Source organism: Filicampus tigris, chromosome 6 (assembly GCF_054856515.1).
Source record: "Filicampus tigris isolate MCC_2025a chromosome 6, RoL_Ftig_1.0, whole genome shotgun sequence".
In the NCBI taxonomy this organism is placed as follows: Eukaryota; Metazoa; Chordata; class Actinopteri; order Syngnathiformes; family Syngnathidae; genus Filicampus; species Filicampus tigris.
The window spans coordinates 26,031,927-26,051,333 of NC_141222.1; the positions used below are offsets into that span (position 1 = coordinate 26,031,927).

At 43.2% G+C, this 19,407-nt stretch overlaps 1 protein-coding gene across 2 annotated transcripts in view; it reads right to left on the reverse strand.

Annotated features, from left to right (window-relative positions):
* Nucleotides 1-19,407, reverse strand: part of fam193a (family with sequence similarity 193 member A) — a 23,310-nt gene continuing 3,903 nt past the window's right edge. The window contains exons 2-22 of one of the 2 annotated variants that reach the window (XM_086032917.1): nt 18,214-18,288; nt 17,431-17,676; nt 15,499-15,674; nt 15,237-15,404; nt 14,164-14,431; nt 13,960-14,084; nt 13,012-13,159; nt 12,846-12,920; nt 12,583-12,657; nt 12,403-12,512; nt 11,500-11,745; nt 10,902-11,055; nt 10,731-10,838; nt 9,630-9,926; nt 9,261-9,525; nt 8,509-8,826; nt 6,055-6,331; nt 5,462-5,648; nt 2,984-3,998; nt 1,729-1,810; nt 1-850 (exon numbers count right to left, since the gene is read on the reverse strand). In XM_086032917.1, the coding sequence (XP_085889043.1) occupies nt 757-850; nt 1,729-1,810; nt 2,984-3,998; nt 5,462-5,648; nt 6,055-6,331; nt 8,509-8,826; nt 9,261-9,525; nt 9,630-9,926; nt 10,731-10,838; nt 10,902-11,055; nt 11,500-11,745; nt 12,403-12,512; nt 12,583-12,657; nt 12,846-12,920; nt 13,012-13,159; nt 13,960-14,084; nt 14,164-14,431; nt 15,237-15,404; nt 15,499-15,674; nt 17,431-17,676; nt 18,214-18,288 (4,509 nt within the window). In that variant the 3' untranslated portion in view covers nt 1-756. Of the gene's footprint in view, nt 851-1,728; nt 1,811-2,983; nt 3,999-5,461; nt 5,649-6,054; nt 6,332-8,466; nt 8,827-9,260; nt 9,526-9,629; nt 9,927-10,730; nt 10,839-10,901; nt 11,056-11,499; nt 11,746-12,402; nt 12,513-12,582; nt 12,658-12,845; nt 12,921-13,011; nt 13,160-13,959; nt 14,085-14,163; nt 14,432-15,236; nt 15,405-15,498; nt 15,675-17,430; nt 17,677-18,213; nt 18,289-19,407 lie in introns of both variants that reach the window. The other variant, XM_086032916.1, reaches the window with a different exon arrangement.

A 19,407-nucleotide genomic window follows, 5' to 3' on the forward strand; every position in this document is an offset into this window, starting at 1 on the left:
TGCCATACTATAGTGTATTCCATCTTTCAAAAAGAAAGACATGATTTCATATTACTTAACAATATGTTAAAAAAAAGTAGCCAGTCGGGCTTTTTCAGTGTTAATACAATAGACACTCTATAACCGATTTGATAGCGAGCTCTCTTTTCTCTCGTGTGCGCGCATACAAGATGGCTAGGCAACGTCAAAAAAACAGAAAAAAAAAAAAAACAAACAAAAAAAAAAAGCATCTGGTAACATTTTTTTACATGATCTAAAAAAAAAAAAAAAGAAGAAACAACTGTCAAGTATTCTGAGCGGGTGTGAAGGGAATGGACGCCAGCTGACCAAAGCCCCTTTTGAGACGCTGCTTTTGGGGGAAGAGGTAGTGGGGGGTTGACGGGGCGGGGATGGGACAATGGGATAATAAGCCACAATATGTCAAATACAGCTTTTTAATTAACAATAATAATTATCTTTCTTCCATTTTTTCCGCAATCATTTCAGACCATGGCTTGTTCAGTCAGAGAGAAAATGGCCGACCAAAAAGCACACAAGCACGCGAGTGGGGGAAGACAAAAAAAAAATATTCCGGATTTTGCTTTTCTTCCGAGTTCAGCAGGTCCGTCGGGGGGAACATAAGCGGGGGGGGGGAAAGGAAGGAAAAGCAAGGCAGCGTCGGGGGAGCGAAAGAGTCGGGGGTAAACAGTTGATTGGTGGCGAGTGGAGGTATAAAGGGGGACGCGTGGTGGGCTTGGTTTTGGGGATGGACTGGACTCAGTGTGCTGCGAAGGTGGCCTTTTTCAAGCTAAAGTTGGACCAGTTGATTGACAGCCGCTGACGCGTCTGCCGGGCTGAGTCCAAACAGAACCTAAACACACACATTATTATGGATGATTAATAACAAATAGGGCAGCCATTCTAAGAGGCGCTACACAACAAGACGCCATTTTGAGGAAAATGTGTCTCCAAATGCGCACACAAAGTTCTGAGTCAGCATATTTTGAGGGAAACAAGGTTTTAATTGCACATTTTGCATTTGATTTTTTTGGAGCAACACAAGCGACTTGTGCAAAATTGCAATTTTATGGGACTTACTCTTCTTTATGCTTGCTTTCATTTGAATTTTGTGTTCTCATGCAAGCACATCTGCCTTCCCCCACTTTTATGTAATAAAATAAAATACAATTTGTTTTGCTTTTTCTCTGGCGTTTTTTCTGCCAAAACTTGAAGTGAGTGGATTTCGGCGTCACTGCTCGTGGTTAGCATTGATCATTTTGACCCGTTTTTAACTTTTTCAGTGGTCGCGCAAATATTTCGTTTTTTCTTTGCCCTTTTAACGAGTCAACTGAGCGAACTCCCAAATCACCAAAGACGCCGTTGCTCATCGTTAGCATGGATCATTTGGACAGTTTTTAAGGTTTCCAGCAGTTGTCTTCATGGGAAAACGAGATTTTTGATTTTCTTTGGCTTTTTTTTTTCTGGCAACATTGACTCATGCAGCACTGTCACTTCGAGTATTTTTGTTTGTACCGCTTCATTGTGAAAAAATCCCCAGCATCAATCTGTTAAATGTGACGCTAGCCAAACTTTGACTTTCCCATTGAGATCTATCATACAACAGCGACAGATTCCATTTTGGGAATAGAAAAACAATTGTTTTTCTTTCCATTTCCTATGGCTCTCAAAAACAAAACGCCAACACTCAACATTCGTGAGTAAATGACTTGCCAACAGAAACATACGTACCTTTTGAAATATTCCACCTCTCGCTCCGTCTCGTCCATCTCAGTGCTGTCCAAATCGATGTCTTTGGGCAGGAACACATCATCTAAACACATCACACACACAAAAAAATGTTTTGTTTATTAGCAGTATTTTTCTGAAGTTGTATTGTTATTTTACTTTACACGTCAAATTACGCTTGGAGCAAGGCAACATGAATAAATAATACTCTAAGTGTTTAATGGCCTTATGTGTCTTGATTAGGTTGCAAAGGGACGGACATTTGACAACATTCCTTGATTAATTGGGAAAAATAACGCATCCTTATTTTAAAAATGTTTATTGCACTACGGCAATTTATTCTATTGACTAGAACAATGGTCGGAGGATATGAACTCCCCAATTGGATTTGCTTCTATGCGGTAGTTGTCGTTCCAGTTTCAGTCTCTTCCGTATCTGTTAAGGGAACAAGGGTTGGGATTTTACAAACATTTCCTTGATTGATGAACGGGGAAAATTTTTAAAAAAGGTTTCCATGAATTTATCTTCATGGTATTCGTGTAGAACTTCCTTGATCGAGTAACTTGGAAACTGAACAATTAATGGTGACTTTTAACTTTGTTTGAATAAATGTATTGCATTGAAAATTTTGCTGGGAGGTGGTAGACGTGGACACTCCCCAAAACTTGCAGAGATGAAGCAACGGTTTGCAGACCTTTGGCATTCACTGCTTCAAGGCATGACTAATCAATTGCTCACAGTCCAGGATTATAGTCGTTTTGGATTTTCAATATACAGGTACTTATTTATTTTTTTAAGTTACTTTTAATGAGTAGAAAGTTTGTCAATTTCGATTTTTTTTCGGGTTAGTTCTTATTAGATTATTATTTTTCTAATTAGCATATGGAGTATCTGTCGAGTGCAAGATTAAAAAAAAAAAATTTATTGCGTAATAAAGTAAACTACAATTGTCCAACAACTGATCTTCCTTACTGTGTAGCTACCGATGTACAGCAACACGGAAATAAATAGATTTAAAATGAACCATGAGAGCGCATGTTTATTAATTGACAAAGATGAAAATGGCGGACATTTACTGTAATTATCGTTTTATAATCGGTTAGTATTTGTTTAAAATCATTTTTCGCTTTTATTTTATTTTGTGAACGAAAGTGTTTTTTCAATTTCTGTTTGAGCTATTTTGTTTGTTCTACTAGAACAATCGATGGAATTCTTCAATCAAGTGATGGGATGAAACGGCGACTAGATGGCCACCAACCTATGGAGGTGTTCATCTTGTCCCCCTTCTTCTTCTTGTTCTTCTTGGCTTTGCCTTTGGGTTGGGGGGACTCGGCGCTGGGGGGTTTACCGTTCTGCTCCGTGTGTTCCGACTGGGAGGGAGGAGGAAGATGAGGTTGATGGTGAGGAGGCGGAGGCGGCGGCGGCGGCGGCGAGGGCGAGGGGTTGGACGCGGGCGGGCTTCGCCGGTGGTCTTCCTTCAGCTGCCTTTTGCCACTGGCGCTCCTGTTGCCGCTCCTGGCTTCCGAGGGAGGGGCGGGCGCCTCGACGGGCCTGGCGCGCGTGGCTTTGGTCTCCGCGGGGTTGACGGCGCCGTTGGCTTCCGGATCCTTCTTGACGGGGGCGTGCTCGCACGCCGTGAGCTTGGCGGCGGGCTTGGCTTTGACTTTGACGTCGGCGCTGTGGTTGTGGTTGTGGTTGTGGTTGTGGAGGTGCGGGAAGCCCCGCTCGCCGTGCTGGCCGTTGGGCCGGAGGTCCTTGGGGCAGATGAGGCTCTGGAGGAGCTGCGACTTACCGTTGCTCAGGTGGTCCAGCACGTTCTGGGCCGTCTGCTTGAGGGGCTGCGGGTTGTTGTTTGGCGTTGGCGCCGTGTTCTCCTTGGCTTTGTCCTTCTTCTTCTTTTTGGCAGTGCAGTGCTCCTGCAGCCGGAGGAGCTCGCGCTGGAGCGCCGCCTCTTCCTCCTCCTGCCGCCTGCGCTGCTCCTCCTGCTGCGCCTCGGCCTCCTGCCGGGCCTTCTCCTCCATCTTCTTCTGTTTGTGGCGAGCCCGCTTGGCCGCTTTGGAGCTGGACGCCGGCTTGCTGTCGGCGCTGTTGATGAACTGCAGCAGATCCTCCACCCGCCGGTGGTCCTCCACGCCGCCGCCGGCCGTGCCGTCGCGCTCGGGCGCCGGCTGCTGTTCCTCGCGCTTGGGCTGCTCCTCCTTGCGCTTGGTCAGGCGCAGGCGCAGCTTCTCGCGCATTTCGGCGTAGTTGCGGCTGGTTGGCGCCGCCGGAGGCTGCGAGGAACAAAGTGATGAGGAAAAGATTTTTTTTTTTTTTTTTTTTTTTTTTTTACTGTTTTACACCCGGGCGGACAGATGCTTACGTTACGTCTAAATGCCATCTTTATGCAGAGCATCCTCAGACAGTTCCGTGAGGTGCCATCTTGAATTTCCAGTGACCAATTTACAAGAGTGCGAGAGCGCTACACCAACTTTAACAGATGTGCACTCCCATTCACATCTGAGACCTTCTAATATTAAGTCACCTGACACTGAGGAGGGGATAATGGCTAATTCGGCCTATTTTGCAAAATTTTACTTGGGGGTGTACTCACTTTTGTTGCCGGCAGTTTAGACAATGGCTGATTTATTTTGGTGGGGCAGTAACAGTTTATACTGTTATAAAAGCTGAGCATTGATCATTTGAAATTGTTACAAAGTGTTATGTCCCATGAAAATATGAGTGTATTCACTTTTGTGGGATACTGTGTTTTTTATGTAAATAGGCAGACTGACATTTATATACTGAATAACTGTAAGTCACTTTTTTTTTTAAATAGTTTTGGGTAGTCCTGCCAGTGCAACTACTCATGTGCCATTGGTATATTTCAAAATTAGAGCTCTGCACCCAAAATGTCTGTTCCCTAATTGTGTTGACTTTCTTTTGGCGGTTGGCAAATACTTTTGGTACATTACTGCGGGTGGCCAGAAGATGGCAGTAATGTACCAACCGCCTACAGAAAGTGGAAGAAGAAATGGAAGCGGAAGAAGAAGAAATAGAAGTCACGCGTAACGGCCTGTGGCTAGCATGCTAAAGAAGGTGGCTGTCGACATTAGAACACAATGATCAAGATTTTTGCAGATTTTCTCACAAATATTACAGTACTGCATTGTCAATTTGAAGGTGGCAACTGATGAACAGATGGGCTGATTGCACTGGTCAACAGCAAATTCTAAATCAGTCGGTTTTGTGTCCCAATATGTATTTTTGACGCTGATTTAAAAAATGTTGACTTTTTCTAACACTTCAGGTTTTTAGATGTTTTTTTTTTCTTCCTAAGATTGACCTATAAAAAACTTGCGCAATACGTATATTACCATGTGTTGTCATCTATAGCTATGACATTTAAGAAAAAAAAAGATCCACCTGTTGCGTAACTTGACACTTAATTCATAAATATTAATACATAGGGTTAGGGTACATATAATTATGAAAGTCTGATGTGCAAAAAAAAAAAGACAAAAAGTTGCAAAACAATCATTAAGTAAAACTTTACTTGCGTCTCTGATTAAAAAAATTGAGCAAAAATTTATTGAAAGTGTTAATAACCGCTAGTTGCAGCCCTGGATAGATGTTTACGTACTTGTAGGTGAGTGGACAGCCGTTGAGACAATGTGTAAACGTGAAGGGACAGACAGTCTTTTAAAAAATGTGTGTATGTGAATGGACAAATAAATGTTGGGTCTTGCTTTCTCACCCCGCCGTGCCCGAAGAACTCGCAGTAGCAGCAGTCACAGTACTTTCCTTCCTTCTGGTTGGTGGAGGTGGAGGTGGAGGAGCTGTGTTCCGAGCAGCTGTCCTCATCCTGGCTCTCCTCTCCGTCGTAGGGCGGGTGCTCGTACGCCCTGTTCCCCTCGCACCGGTGCCCCTCGCATTCGGGATCACTGAGGGGCGGACGGGACAAAACGCCCAACATTCGGCATTCAGTGGGGACGTAACGATTCACTCAAGCCCCGATTCGATGTTCAGTTCCCGATTTTCAATTCAATTCTTTTTTTTAAATTGCTATCATGCTTGTCTCTGTGCACTAGTGTGGTTCTGCAGCCATCCACAAACGCAATACGCAATGATGATTGGCACAAAAGCATAATTTCATTTACACATTCAAAATGTGCTACGCATTTGGAATGAAAAAAAAAAATGTCAAGACATCATTTTCTGATTTATTTAATCAACTCGATTTTCGGTTCATCGAATCGATTAATCGGGGCGAATCGATTTTCGATTAATCATTACATCCCTAGCATTCGGACACCTCAAACTCCTACGAAAAGCGTTATGCCGACCCACCTGCAGACGCTGGGCGGGGCACTGAGCGGACCGTCCGACGAGGAGATGGCCGGCTCAGCCGGCGGGAGGCACAAACCGGGGTGGACCTCACCCAGGTCCGGCGCTGGGGCGGCCATTTTGGGGAAGGACTGCGGCACCATAGCGGGGAGGTGCGTGGCGGGGGCCGGCGGAAGGGAAGGGGCGGAGAGCGGCGGGAGGGGGCTCAGCGCCGTGTTTCGGGGGGCGGCTGGGGAGATTTGCCTGTGGTCCTCTTTACCCAAACTGTGAAATACGTCATCTGGGCAGACAAAAGGACATGAAGATGTCAGGGAAACATAGACGTACACTTACCATTTACAAAGAAAAACTTCCATGGTGTCTAATATGACATATTAGACCATGTGTCAAGGGTTACATCACATTTCCTTTTATCTTTTGACCGATGGGGTGGAACTCTTGACCTTTGGGCTCTAACTTTTGACCCAAGGACAACAACTCTTGACCCACAGGCCTCAATTCACATTATTCTTGACCACTGGGTAACGGGTTGTAATTCTTGACGCATGGGCTGTCAGCGGGTCACATTGACCCATGATCATTTTTAACACCAAAAAAAAACATTATAGGAGGCTTATTTTTCTTCCAAATAAGGAAAATACATGGCCTCAGCCCTTAAAAAAAAAAGAAAAAAAAAGGGGCAGCCAATATTGCTGCTGCTCTGCCTAGCTTTGACTTTGATGTTAAATTCAATAATTATTTGTTTACCTTTAATCTATTATTTATTTATTTTCTTATGATTTCTTTTCTATCGGTGATTAAAAATGCAGTGGGATCATTTTGAAAGGAACAGAGTTAATACTAGCGCTGCACGATATTGGAAAAACATGCAATATCAATTTTGACTACAGCGATGTTGATATTGTGATATTTAACATGTACCTAAACAAATAAAATTTTTATTATGTAATGAAAGAAGTACATTATTTTTACGCGGCAAAATAAGCAAGCTCAATACGTTTTCAGGAAATTAATTCTAATTCCCTGAGCTATGATAAACACTGTCATGGCCGCTTACAAAAACAAAACACTTGAGTTGCAACGATTAATCGACAGCGAATCGACTATCAAATTAATTGATCGATATTTTTGATAATTCATTTATCATTTCGAGACCTTGTTAAACTTGAAATTGCTCAAATCCTTGGAATTTCAGCCTCTCAACAGAAAATATTCTCAGATTTCCATAGTTCTCTGTTAAAGCAGACTTAATGTCTTGTGTGCGTATGTTTTTTTTTTTTTAAATAAGACATTAGCAATCTTCTACTTCGGAAAACAGTACATTTTTTGCCAATTTTCTGACGAATGTTACACACCAAACCTGTAACTGAATCATAATTTACATTTGAGCATTTTCGGCACTGCCAATTTAACATGTTCTGTTTTTGAATAAAGGGATGGAAATCCAAACTTTTTGGGAAAAAAACCAAAAAACAAAAAAAACCAAAAACAGATTCATTGATTAATTTACAAATGAATCGATTATCAAAATAACAGTTAGTTGCATCCTGCACAAAAGTGGCCCAGCTTTTTTTTTTCTTTATATGCAGTTCACCAAAAATGCTGTCACTTTTCCACAATGTCCTTTAAGGTGGAAATGTTTCGCCACAGCGTATAACACATTTCTAATAAGATATGAGTCATCATTCTTTGACTGCGTCTTTCCAAGGTGGTAACCATGACGCATGATTTAGTACAGTACAGCGACAGGGGGGGGGGGGTAATGGGTTAACATAATTGTGTGAAAGGTCGCTGGGATCGACAGGCTTCTTGGTGCCAGACACACCTCAAATGTCAGGCAAGTACTGTCCAAGCGCCGGTACATCTTGTTGCATCACGCATTTACAAGCTATACACTACTTAAATAAAGTTGCAGAAATTTCAGGACGAGTCTAAAACAAACAATAATCTGTACAGGCAAACTCAATTTGACCTTCTCTAACCTTTTGAACACACAAGCCCAACTATTAAATAATCCAACAAGTCTAAATATTAAATTTACACCAGGTGTTTGACCCATTTTTGTAGCGCTGTTCCAATGTAGCCGAAAATTGGAAAGTATTGTAATATCTTGTTGATGAAATGGAGATAAAAGTTCAGATTTTTTTTTCTCTTATCTTATTTCTATCTTAAATGTTCGAAATAAAGAGAAGGAAAAAAAAATGTGTAGTGAGCATAAGGTTATCCCCTGTCTACCTATCTTGGAAAGTAAGGAACACCCAACAAACGATCAATGGAAAAGTAACCCAACCACAGAAAAGATCCAATTAAGTTCACATTTGAGGGTTCTCCTGAAATTTAACCTGAAAACCCAATCTCCGAAACATTTCTGGAGTAACGTCTCTTTGTGTAAATGCTAAGCTAGTCTCAGATTACCTAAAGAGGTTTTAGATGCTAGGTGGATAGGTAGGTTATTACTTGACTGGACAGTGGTGGCGGTGCACGACACGGACGCCATGGACGCCGATGTTGCCATGGCCACCCGGTTGGTCTCCATGAAGGCATCTTGGAAGTTGTACAGACACTTCTTCTTGGCGCCGCTCTTTTTCTGCTCGCGGGCCTCGGACGACGAACATGAGGACAGGGACGAGGATGACGATGAGGAAGGGTGGGGAGCAGGGGTGGCAGGAAGCAAGGGGTGGTGGTGGTGGTGGTGGTGGTGGTGGTGGTCCGCTTGGGGGCCGGCGGGCGTTGGCGGGAGGGGGGCGTCGGCGAGGGGAGGGTCCAGGATTTCCCCTGGGAAGGAGGGAAAACATTTGTTGAGGCCAGACAAAGTTAGGATAGGAAGATATTTTGTGTCTGGGGTCTGTTTACAGTGGTCCGCTAACGGTCGTAGTCGCATATACTCCGATTTTCTTTTTCTCCCCCCCCAATAGTAATTGATTTTTTCCCGTATTCCCTCATTTTACAAGATTTGGAGTTTAAGAAAAAAAATTGAGTTAAAAAAAAAACAAAAAAAAAATTCGGGGGTGTAATTAATCAAAGGGCCACTGAAGAGCGCCAAGTTGCCCATCGCTGTCATAGAAGAACTGCAAGAAACATTGCTCTTCTTTTGGGGTGCGTCATGGCTTTGTGAAAAGTGACATACATAGACGACAGCAAGACAATACCGCCACCTACTGGCCAAAGGCGTGCTGGCGCTTTCTGGCCAGTCAAGAGCGCCTCCTCACCTTGCAGCAACTCCGGCAGCAGCACTTGACTGATCGATTGATCCAAGCTCTTCATCACCGCGGCGTCCCAAAGGCTTTCAAAGTTGAGCGAGAGGCACTGCAGCGAGCTGTTCCAGTCGCCCGCGCCGCCTCCACCATCGCCTCCACCACCGGCGCCACCACCGCCGCCACCGAAGCTGTTCTGGTACACATGCTCGGGTAGCGTGGGGCTGAAGGCCGGCTGCTTGGCTGCCGAGTGGTTGGTCGTGAGGTTGGGAGGCAAAGGCTTGGAGAGGGGAAACGGAACACCTGTTAGTAGGTTGGGAATATATGGAATGACACTAACGACACTCTTTGGTCGCCAGGCATTTCCCCCGAACTTTCTTTCACCTTGTTGTGCGTGAGCGGAGGACTCGGAGGGTAAAGTGTGGGATGCAGCAGCGGTCGGGAGAAGTTGTGCAGCGGTAGGTGTCCGTGTATGTGCGGGTAGAGGTGGAGGGCGGGCTGGGCGGGGCCGGTCGTCGTGGACTTGCCGTTGTCCGTGAAGAACTGGTGGCCCATGGCAGGGGGCGGAGGCGCAGAGTGGAGTCGCCCGGGGGGGAGGCACCCGGCCGGACCCAGGATGTTGGCAGAAGCGGGGTCTTGGTTACATACGTGGCATTCGCACGCATGCTGGACCTGCTCTACCTTTTGGTGGAGACACACGTTTGTAATAACGTAAGTGAGGGTGTTAAACTGGAACACTTGAAACAAAGACGATCAAAATACAACAATCATAAATGAAAAACACACCATTTTTAGGGGGGGGGGGGGGGGTGCAGAAACATAAGACTCAAAATAAAGTAATATAAATGTTCATTAGAACAAGTCAAATGTATTAGGAAGGAAAACAAAAATTTGATGAAAAAATACACGTTTTTATATTAGAAAAATAAAAGAAAATATTTCAAGAATAGAAAATATTGGTGGGAAAGCAAAAAAAAAAAGTCAACAATAGAGGTGAAAAAAGCAAAAAAACTACTACTGTAAAGTACTGGGGGAGAAATTCAATTAGGGTGGAAACAAACTATTGGAGGAAAAAAAATTCTAAACAATACGAAAATACAAAATATTTTGACAAATATGAGGCAAAATATAAACACCCCAAAATTGGAAATACAAAAATATGTGAGGAAAAATTTCACAGAAAGTCCTTAATTACTAGAAATTGAAAGCAAAATTTGATTATTAAAAAACAAAGAAACAAAAAACAAAATCTTAAATTAGGAATAAATTCAGTCCTGGAGAAAAAATAATTACGGCAAAAATACTCCAAACAATTAGAAAACACAACATTTTCAACAATGCATACCAATATATTTGGCAGTCAGAAAAAAGAGAAAAAAACTCATTTTTTTAATTTTTAAATTGTTGGGAACAAACTCAAACTAATCAATAAAATCAATACACCGCCAAGGCCTCCGTACTGTATAAATTAAGTTTAGCTGGTACCTGCTGCTGGTGGTTGTACGATGGAGGAGGACTGTTGGTCTCCTGCTGCCGCCTCCCCTCCTCTTCGTCGCCGTCTGATGAGCTACTGCTGCTGCTGATGCGAGGTGACTGCCGTAGGAAAAAGATTGACATAAGGGAGGCGTGCAACAAAAACAGAAGCGCGCAACTTACCACTGCATTTTGTGCCGTGCTCACGCCGCCGCTGCCGTTCACGTCGCCGCGATGTCCGTTGACCGCCGCCACGCCGTTGTCATGGTAGCCGCTCACAGGGTACATGTCCCCGAATTTGGCGGACATTGGAGGCACTTCGTCGTCATCGCTGACACTTGGTGGAGGAAGCGGAAGGAAGAGTCACAAATAAAATGACCTTAAATGTAAGCGCACACCTAATGCCAAAGCATTATAGCAACACTAGCGCCCCCTTGTGGCACACATGCATTATTCAGTTTTAAAGCGCAAAGAGCGCACTTCCTGAAACAGTGACCAGTATTTGAAGCAGTATTTATTACATTTCAACAATTATTATGATTTAAGGGACGTTTTGTGGTTCTTCGCTATTAATAATAATTTAGGGGACAATTTTAATTGATTAACTTTAATTTTTTAAAAAATTTGATTTATTTTAAACATTTCACTACTATTATTAAGAATTATTAAATGTTATGGAATATTACTTTTAATTTTAACTTACATTTACAATTAATAAAAATAATACTTTTATTGTGTTACAATTAATTAAATATTGATTTTTTTTTTTTTGCAGACTCACAAAGTGTTGGCGTCCCCAGTGGGCAGGATGAGTCGGGGATGCCGCTGGACGGTGATGGGGGAGCTGGTGTTGGAGCCCGACGGCGAGCTGCCCGATGACAGGCTGGGCGGGTGCACCTGGGCCAGGTAGTCCTGTGGGGGGGCGTCGCCCTGCAGGGGCAGCTTGATGGGCAGGTCCTCCGAGATGGGCGAGTCCATGATGCCGCACGTCAGGATGTGCGAGAGACTGCAGTCGTCACACGTGCACCTGCAGGGGGGCCAAAACAATTGATTCTATGAATTTCAAATCAGCATTATAGTCCGTCTAATACCCGTTTTAATCACAGAAATGTTTGTCAGGGATTTGATCATGGGAGCTGCATGACGCAAATCATTAGGTGCAAAAAAGCAATATTTTATATGGGATTATTAGCAAAAATACAAAATATTTTGTGGGGGAAAAAAAAAAGAAAATACTTCAAAAGAAAAATATTTCGCAAAAAATACACAAATATTACACCAAAAAATAGTAATAAAGATTAGGTAGGTAAAAAATATTAAATAGACAAAATCTGGGGAATGATAATGTACATACAGTATATGCGCATACTCCTTTGGTTTAAAAATGTCAAACCTTTTTAGGGTGGGGGAGAGCCAATCCCCGATTTTTGTGGAAAACCTTTCTTGGAGGTTTTTACCTATTTTTTTCCCAATCATTTTTGGCGATTAAAAAAACCTAATACATTACCATATTTGTTTATTTTGCCAATAGAGGGGGCCCACTGTATTAGAAAATAAAATATTTTAAGACTGAATACAAAACTATTAAATAGAAAATTCACAAACAGAGAAAACACACATACACAAATACATTTAAAAAGAATAAAAGTATACACAGTATGAAAGCTACAATTATGAAAAATACCTTCTGCGATAATTGCAATTGGGACAGTCGGGAATACTGAGACGCGACGAGAGCATTCTCATGGTGTCCGTGAAGTTGTCTCCACAGGGCAGCTTCTTATTATTGGGCAACTGCCAAGAAGACAACAAAACGCATCAAAACCTGACGCTTACATTTGTCAGTCAATGATTTGTGTCCTACCTGTTCTTCCATGTATCGCCGCTGCTTGAAGAACTCCCAGTCTTCTTTGAGTATTCGCTGTTTTGTCTTTAAAGTCTGTGGGAGCCACGAACCATCAAAACTCATTCACTGCCATTGACACATGCATTTCTTTTCACAGTCCAGCCATTCAATCCCAGGAATTTATTTGGATTTTTTTTCAAACATTAGGGTCAGGAAATGTTTGGCAGTTTAAAAAAAAATGTGCTCAGTTCAATCATCAAATGGTGAAAATGGGATCTTACATTTTTGCCAACCGGCGACTTGTGCAGCTCTGATCTTTGGTTGGTAAAACTCTGGCCCTCCACTTTGAACAGTAACTGCAAGAGCAGAATGTGTACATCTTAATGCTTTTTTTTTTTTTTTTTTTTCAAAGCCCGCTGGATGCCTTCGACAAGTATTGTGGCGTACCTGTTCGTCGACGTAGTCGTCGATCCTCTTCTCGCATTCCTGCCACTGGCCGGCCACGCTGGCCATCTCCTGCTCCAGCCGCTGGTAGCTCTCCAGCAAGGTCCGGTACATGTCCTCGCTGTACGAGTCGTGCGAGGCGGTGCCGTGTCTGAAAAAGATGCCAAAAAAGATTACAACATGCAATGCATTCAATGACAGACGTTCTATTTTCTTATTGACAGTACTGTTAAGTCAAATATTTTGGAATTCTTCAATTACTGTGTGTTATATTCACATGTTATAGTTTGTATTATTTTCAGTTCATTTTGTATTATGTGTCTGCCAGAAATAATTTTTCGTATTTTTTCTCTAATATTTTTCTGAAATATTTCTTCCTTCTTATATTACTGTCTAATATGTATGTATCATTTAAAATATTTTTACACATCGTGCAAATTCTTTTCTAAATATTTTTTTAAAAATATATTTTTTTCCAACATTTTATATTTTCTTTAAAGGGGAAGTTAACTCAAAAACATTTCTTTAGCCCAACTAAGCACGACATTCGGATTAATATTGTGTTTATTGAATATGAATTAAGCAGCCAAATCTATCCATTTTTAATCCAATTCAGGGGCGGCCATTTTGATACTTGAAATGACATCTCAGTTATCAAGGGCTCAGGTAACAACCAATCGCGGCTCAGCTTGCAAATGTCACAGAACACAGGTGAGCCGTGATAGGTCATTTTCAGTTGTCACCTGAGATGGATAAAAATGGATGGATTTTGCTGCTTAATTCATATTCCAATAAAGAAATATTCACAATACCATGTTTAGATTAGTGAGCATTGAGTAAATTATTCATCCATCCATTTTCTGAACCACTTGTCCTATTGAAGAATTTTTTTGGACTTGACTTCCCTTTTAATATTTGTCAAATTCGTTCAGGCGGAAAAACGAAGCGTACTTGAGCTGTGCAACGAGTGCAGGTAAGTTGCTGTGCAAGATGGGCTCTGAGAAGACCAGATTCTCAAAAAGGTGCTTGTTGTGCAGCTCCCATGTCACATGGAACTTCTGGAGGTGCTCATTCTCCTGAGGGGCGAGGGGAACAAACCAAACTTAACATCATCAAATCTCATGAAAGTTAAAAGGCTGAAGCCGAGCAACGGACCAGAGTGAGCAGGAAGCCGCTGATGGTGCCCGCCGCCTGGCAGAGGGCGCTGTACTCCTCCAGCAGCAAGGACACAAACTGGTGGGCCTGCGGGGGACCCTGGGCGGCGGCCGCGGCTACCGCCACCGCGCCCACCCCCGGGGGTCCCGTGGACGTCTTGGAGCCAGCCGAGAGATGCTTGAGGAGGCGCACTTTCATCTCCAGCACGTACTCACGGGCCTGCTGCTCCAGGCGCTGGTATAACTGGTAGGGGTCCTTCTCGCAGAGTCTGAGGACGGAGGATGATTATGTCACCATATTAATCGAATCTAAATTGACATTGCAATGTAGTATGAATCTTAAAGGCTGCATTTTATTATCTATTATGTACAGTAGATTATATTCGTTGATTTATATATTTATCTTCATTTTGATAGCATCTACATAATTTCAGTGCTTAACAAGTGCAGTCCAGGTGTTGTTTTGAAGTTGAAGTGATACAGCTTTAAAATTGTTTGCATTATTTTTGTAATCTGATTACTGATTATTTACGCCACAATTGATTGGTAGAGTTTTGTGAAGTTGTCATATCGAAAGCTTTAAAATTTGCAAGTCAAAGGCAAGTAAGTTATAACAAATGTAATTGAAGCAGATAAATGAACTCTTTCATTTTAACGCATGCTTCATTTGTTTATATGAACAAGACATTATACAATAAATATGTTGTTTATCATAATACAGATAATTTATTACTTGTCTTTGTTAAAAAAAAAAAAATACATGGGAAGAGGATCTTGGAGAAATAATTGCATATTAAATCGTAAGCGCAATATCGAGGGAGTGGAGAAAATAAATACATAAATCACAGATACTACAGTGCAGTGAAGATAGCAACCCAAAGTTGATTAAGCAATACCTGCCTATATGTTGATTTTACGTGCATTAAAATATAAATAATAAAATAAACATTTGATCACTCCTTAGCGGATTTTGTATCTTGCGAGGGTGGTAACCCCCTGCGATTAACAACAAATTTCTATTTTTAAGTTACGCAACAAATTTCTCAGTGTAAAATAATCTAGTTGGGTAAGTACCTGTCTACCAGCTCCTTCATCCCGTCTTTGTCTCGCTCCAGCGGCTGGTCACGGTCGTCCGCCAGCGGCGTCCCGGCCTGCCGGTAGATGCAGCGCACCAGGTAGCGCACCTCCGACCAGTGCTTCTGTAGCTGCTGCGACTCCCGTTCCGACTCTGCCGAGATCTCTCTGTCACAAAAAAAAACAGATAACTAAGAATAAAGTACACTGGAGCAGCAGGTATTGTTGTCCCCCCCCCCCCCCCCCCCCCCCAGTAACGTACCGCCTCTCGTTGCAGGCCTCGCAGCCGCACACGGCGTCGCCGGGCAAGGGCGTGGCAAGGTCGGGGGCGGGGAGCATGGGCGGCGTGGGTGCGCTCAGCCTGTCTGTCGCCGCCGCCGCGTCCGCCGAGCCCAGGGTGCCGTTACCCACGGGCAAGTGCAAAAGAAAGTCCTGACTCTGGAAGAGAAGCAAACAGCACGGTCACGCTTTCCCTTCAGTGTGATGAAAGCCATAGAACAGGAAATGCAATGCTGTGAGCCTATGCCGATCAGATGGCTTCAGCGGGGGCACTGACTCAACACACAGAATCAATTAATTAATCAAAATAATAAAAGCGTGACAGCCCTAAACTTTACCGAATATTAGTCAATAAAGCGTTACTATTTGACAGTCTACTCTTCGATCTGTAAAACATGATCCATACACTTGATGACCTATTTTCTTGAGTAGAAATTGGGTTTGCGGTCTAATTAATAGCCGCTAAGCAATACTACCACTACAGATAACCCTTGCCACACCTTTTTTTTTAAATTTTTTTTTAAATTTTACCCCCAACACAGAAGAACGGAGCGTTTGTGCCTGATGTTGCGGTTTATCACAAGATTGTTCCCTCCTCTATTCTTAGTTTCATAGGCATCAATTTGCTCCCTATAGCGTCAAATATAAAGACAGCCTTTATGCAAAGGAGAAACCAAAACACGTGCGGAGAAGAGACATGTCCTTCACATGTTGCTCATTCTGCTCCGCGCAATCAATCTTACTCGGGTTTTTCTAGAAATTATGGTTACCATTCTCCGAAACAATCGCATCTTTGAGGGTTTAAACATGCGCAAAAACTCACTGAACTTTGCATGCACATCAGGCCTTGTGAAACCTTTTATATTTCAAAGTTGACATAATTCCACACACCCCAAAAAAATAAAGAGTATGTAGTGTTCCCTCCAAAGGTTTGACTGTATAATTATTATTGACTAAATAGCCAGGACTGAGGCTTGTGTACAGATTTCCTAGTGGACAGTATTGCTCTGCTAATGCCTTCCCTGTTCCTTCTTATCATTATCAAAGGCAGAGTAGTATATTTATAAGATGCCACTAGGTGTCAGTATTACTATGTCGACTAAGGCCATATTAGACTGAGCAACCAGGATAGACACAAGTGTACTGTTATCCTGTGTCACAATAGTCTCAATTTCCCGTTGTATGGTTGCATTGCCTTGTGGTTTCTTACGATGACATCACACAATGAGAACCAGAAGAGGCAAAAAAAAACAAAAAAAACAACAACAACTCAAAATAACTAATCAGGTTATTGTTAAACAAGCTTCGTCGTTCACAAAAAGTTTCTTGTTTACGGTCAAATCTATGAGGTCGCTAATGCTGAGCGGGTTTCATCCCTATTTGCTTCGGGTTTTCTTGACAGCAGCTTATGCAGCTGTGACCGTCAACATTTTGAATCTTCACGGAAAAAAGCGTGGAAAATGAGGAATGTCTGAGCTGACTGGCCTTGTATACTCCCCTCCGCCCGGAGCGGGTAAAAAAAAAAATAGACAGCCGCTATCAAAACGTGCCAAACAGCATGCTTTTTCCCACAAAAAGATGCTGTGACGTCCTAAATAACAACAGAAAGTGACAAATCTGACGCTGTTTAGTTCAGGACGCTGGTCTAGACGAAACCTTGGCCTATGTTCACGTCAATTATGTGTGTTGAGCCGGATTATTCTGTCATTTTTTTATTCCTTACGCTTAAATTCGGTTTACGGTAATTTTTCAACTTGCAAACAAAATAAAGTCGGAATATAGAATATTTCCGCTTTGTTTAACTGAGTAAATATGCTCACAGCTTATGTCGACTTGAAATTTATGGCGATCACTAATAGCGATAAATTAAGGTTCTCAGCGTTTCACATTTTTTTGAAGTTCAACAATGACTCACGCCCAGCTGCTCCAGCGCAGTGTGCCGGTCCTCATTCTCCACGGTGCGCCGGCAGTCCGAGCACACCCACATTGGCAGCGGGAGCCCGGCGGGCGGCTGGCCAGCCTCGGGTGCGCCGTTCCGATGCTCGGGGACTCCCGCCTCCGAAGGCCACGAGCCGTCTTTGCTGCGCTCGCAGCGGCACAGGAGGCAGCGGTCGCCGGCCGTGTACGGGGCTCGCTGGTTCAGGCCGAATGTGAAGGGGGTCTAGTGTGGAGAGGAGGCGTGTAAAGTTATTTTTTGAGATGTGATTCCCTGTTGGGTACTTTACATTGAAATCATTTGGCGGGCCGTTGTGTGTTTAGTCTTTGAGAACTTGTCTGGGGTCAAAAGAAGACTTTCGAAAGGTCTAGGAACCTTTGGGCTGAGGTCTATGGTCTATCTGACTCCAAGCACAAAAAAGTCATGTCGAGTTGGGCTTTCATGACCATGACAACCAGGTGTGGAGGTAAAGTGTTGAAACAAAGCGACTATTTATAGACTTGAGACGTTTTCCAGCAGACAGCAAACGAATGGCGCTTTTGCAAAGTCATCCTGGCCGACGTCATTCAGCAAAGATTCACAGATTCTGGCATGAGGCGCAATCAACAGACAACGGCAAACAGATATCGATATAAAACGGCAGATCTTGGACCAGCCTTGCTGGCAGGTCAGGGGTGGAGGAACTCGAACAAGAACTTCCTTCTTATTTCCAATGGAGGGAAATTGTAAATGGACAAAAAAATAAACAAAACACACGGTTACCTGAAGGACTCCGGTGAAATCAGCGTTGACCGGTCCTTCTGTGAACTGCGGTGTGATGCTGGGGTTGACTTTGAGCTGCAGAATAAGAACATCGAAATGAGTAAGGATGGGTAATGAGCAGCGGTACTAAACTGACCCTGGGGCTGAATTTTTTAAAAACTGGAGTATCAACAAGCTCCACCCTTAACGGTTACGCTATCTGTATAATACGTAGTGTTCTATTGGAACATCCACCGTGGCATTTACGCCTAGAGTTTTTATAATGTTATTTTGATGTCTGGGTTCAGTATTGTGTAACGGTAGCGACTCCTGCAACGCACAATCGTCAACCACGAGGGCTTCGAAAACATGCTGCCACCACATCATCGGCTCGGGACCTCGGCCGCCAAGTCAGCGGCCAGGACTCTCTGTGAAGGCTTCGAGGAGTGAGATTTTACTAACGTACACTCATGCAGCGTAAAACCTTTATGTTGGATTAGCTCTGTTGCTATGCTGACCTAGCATTGGAGTACTGGGCAATAAATTAAAAAAAAAAAAAGAATTCATTTCACACTGTACTGCAACTGTACAATATGTGAACCATATATACTGCATTTCCACGGCTTGACGACATGCGGCTGTGTCTTGTAGACAAGGAAATGGATTTCTTGTGTGTGCTGTACATCATTCTCTCTCTCTCCCTCTCTCGCCCCTCGCCTCCCTACCTCCGCCCCTCCCACATTCCCTCCCTCCCTAAGATGATAGTCTGGCTCTGTCGATCAACGGCAAACTGGAGGAGGTATGTGGTTGGATGGCCTAAAGCTGCGCATGCAGCATAAGCGTGGCTAGTCCACCAATTTTTTATATTAATATCTAGAATGTTCATATCTCGATGACGATACAATAACGATATATGGCCCAGCCCTAGATAGCAATGATGCTCCAGTAATTTAGCATCCAAGATGGTAACACAGCAAGCCACTTTCGTTTTTGCTTAACGTTATTGTTGCACCTCACGGTCCAGGCATCACCAATCAAGCCCGGCATAATCCAACTGCTACTTTAGTTTAACAGTTGGAGAAACTTTTTTTTTCTTCTTCTTAATGCATTGCAGAGGGCTTGGATTGCAACTCAGCATCGGCAAATACTCAAAATCAAGTTACTTGCACTCAAGAGTCGGACGCAAAAAAGTGTGATCAGGATATCCCTATAAAA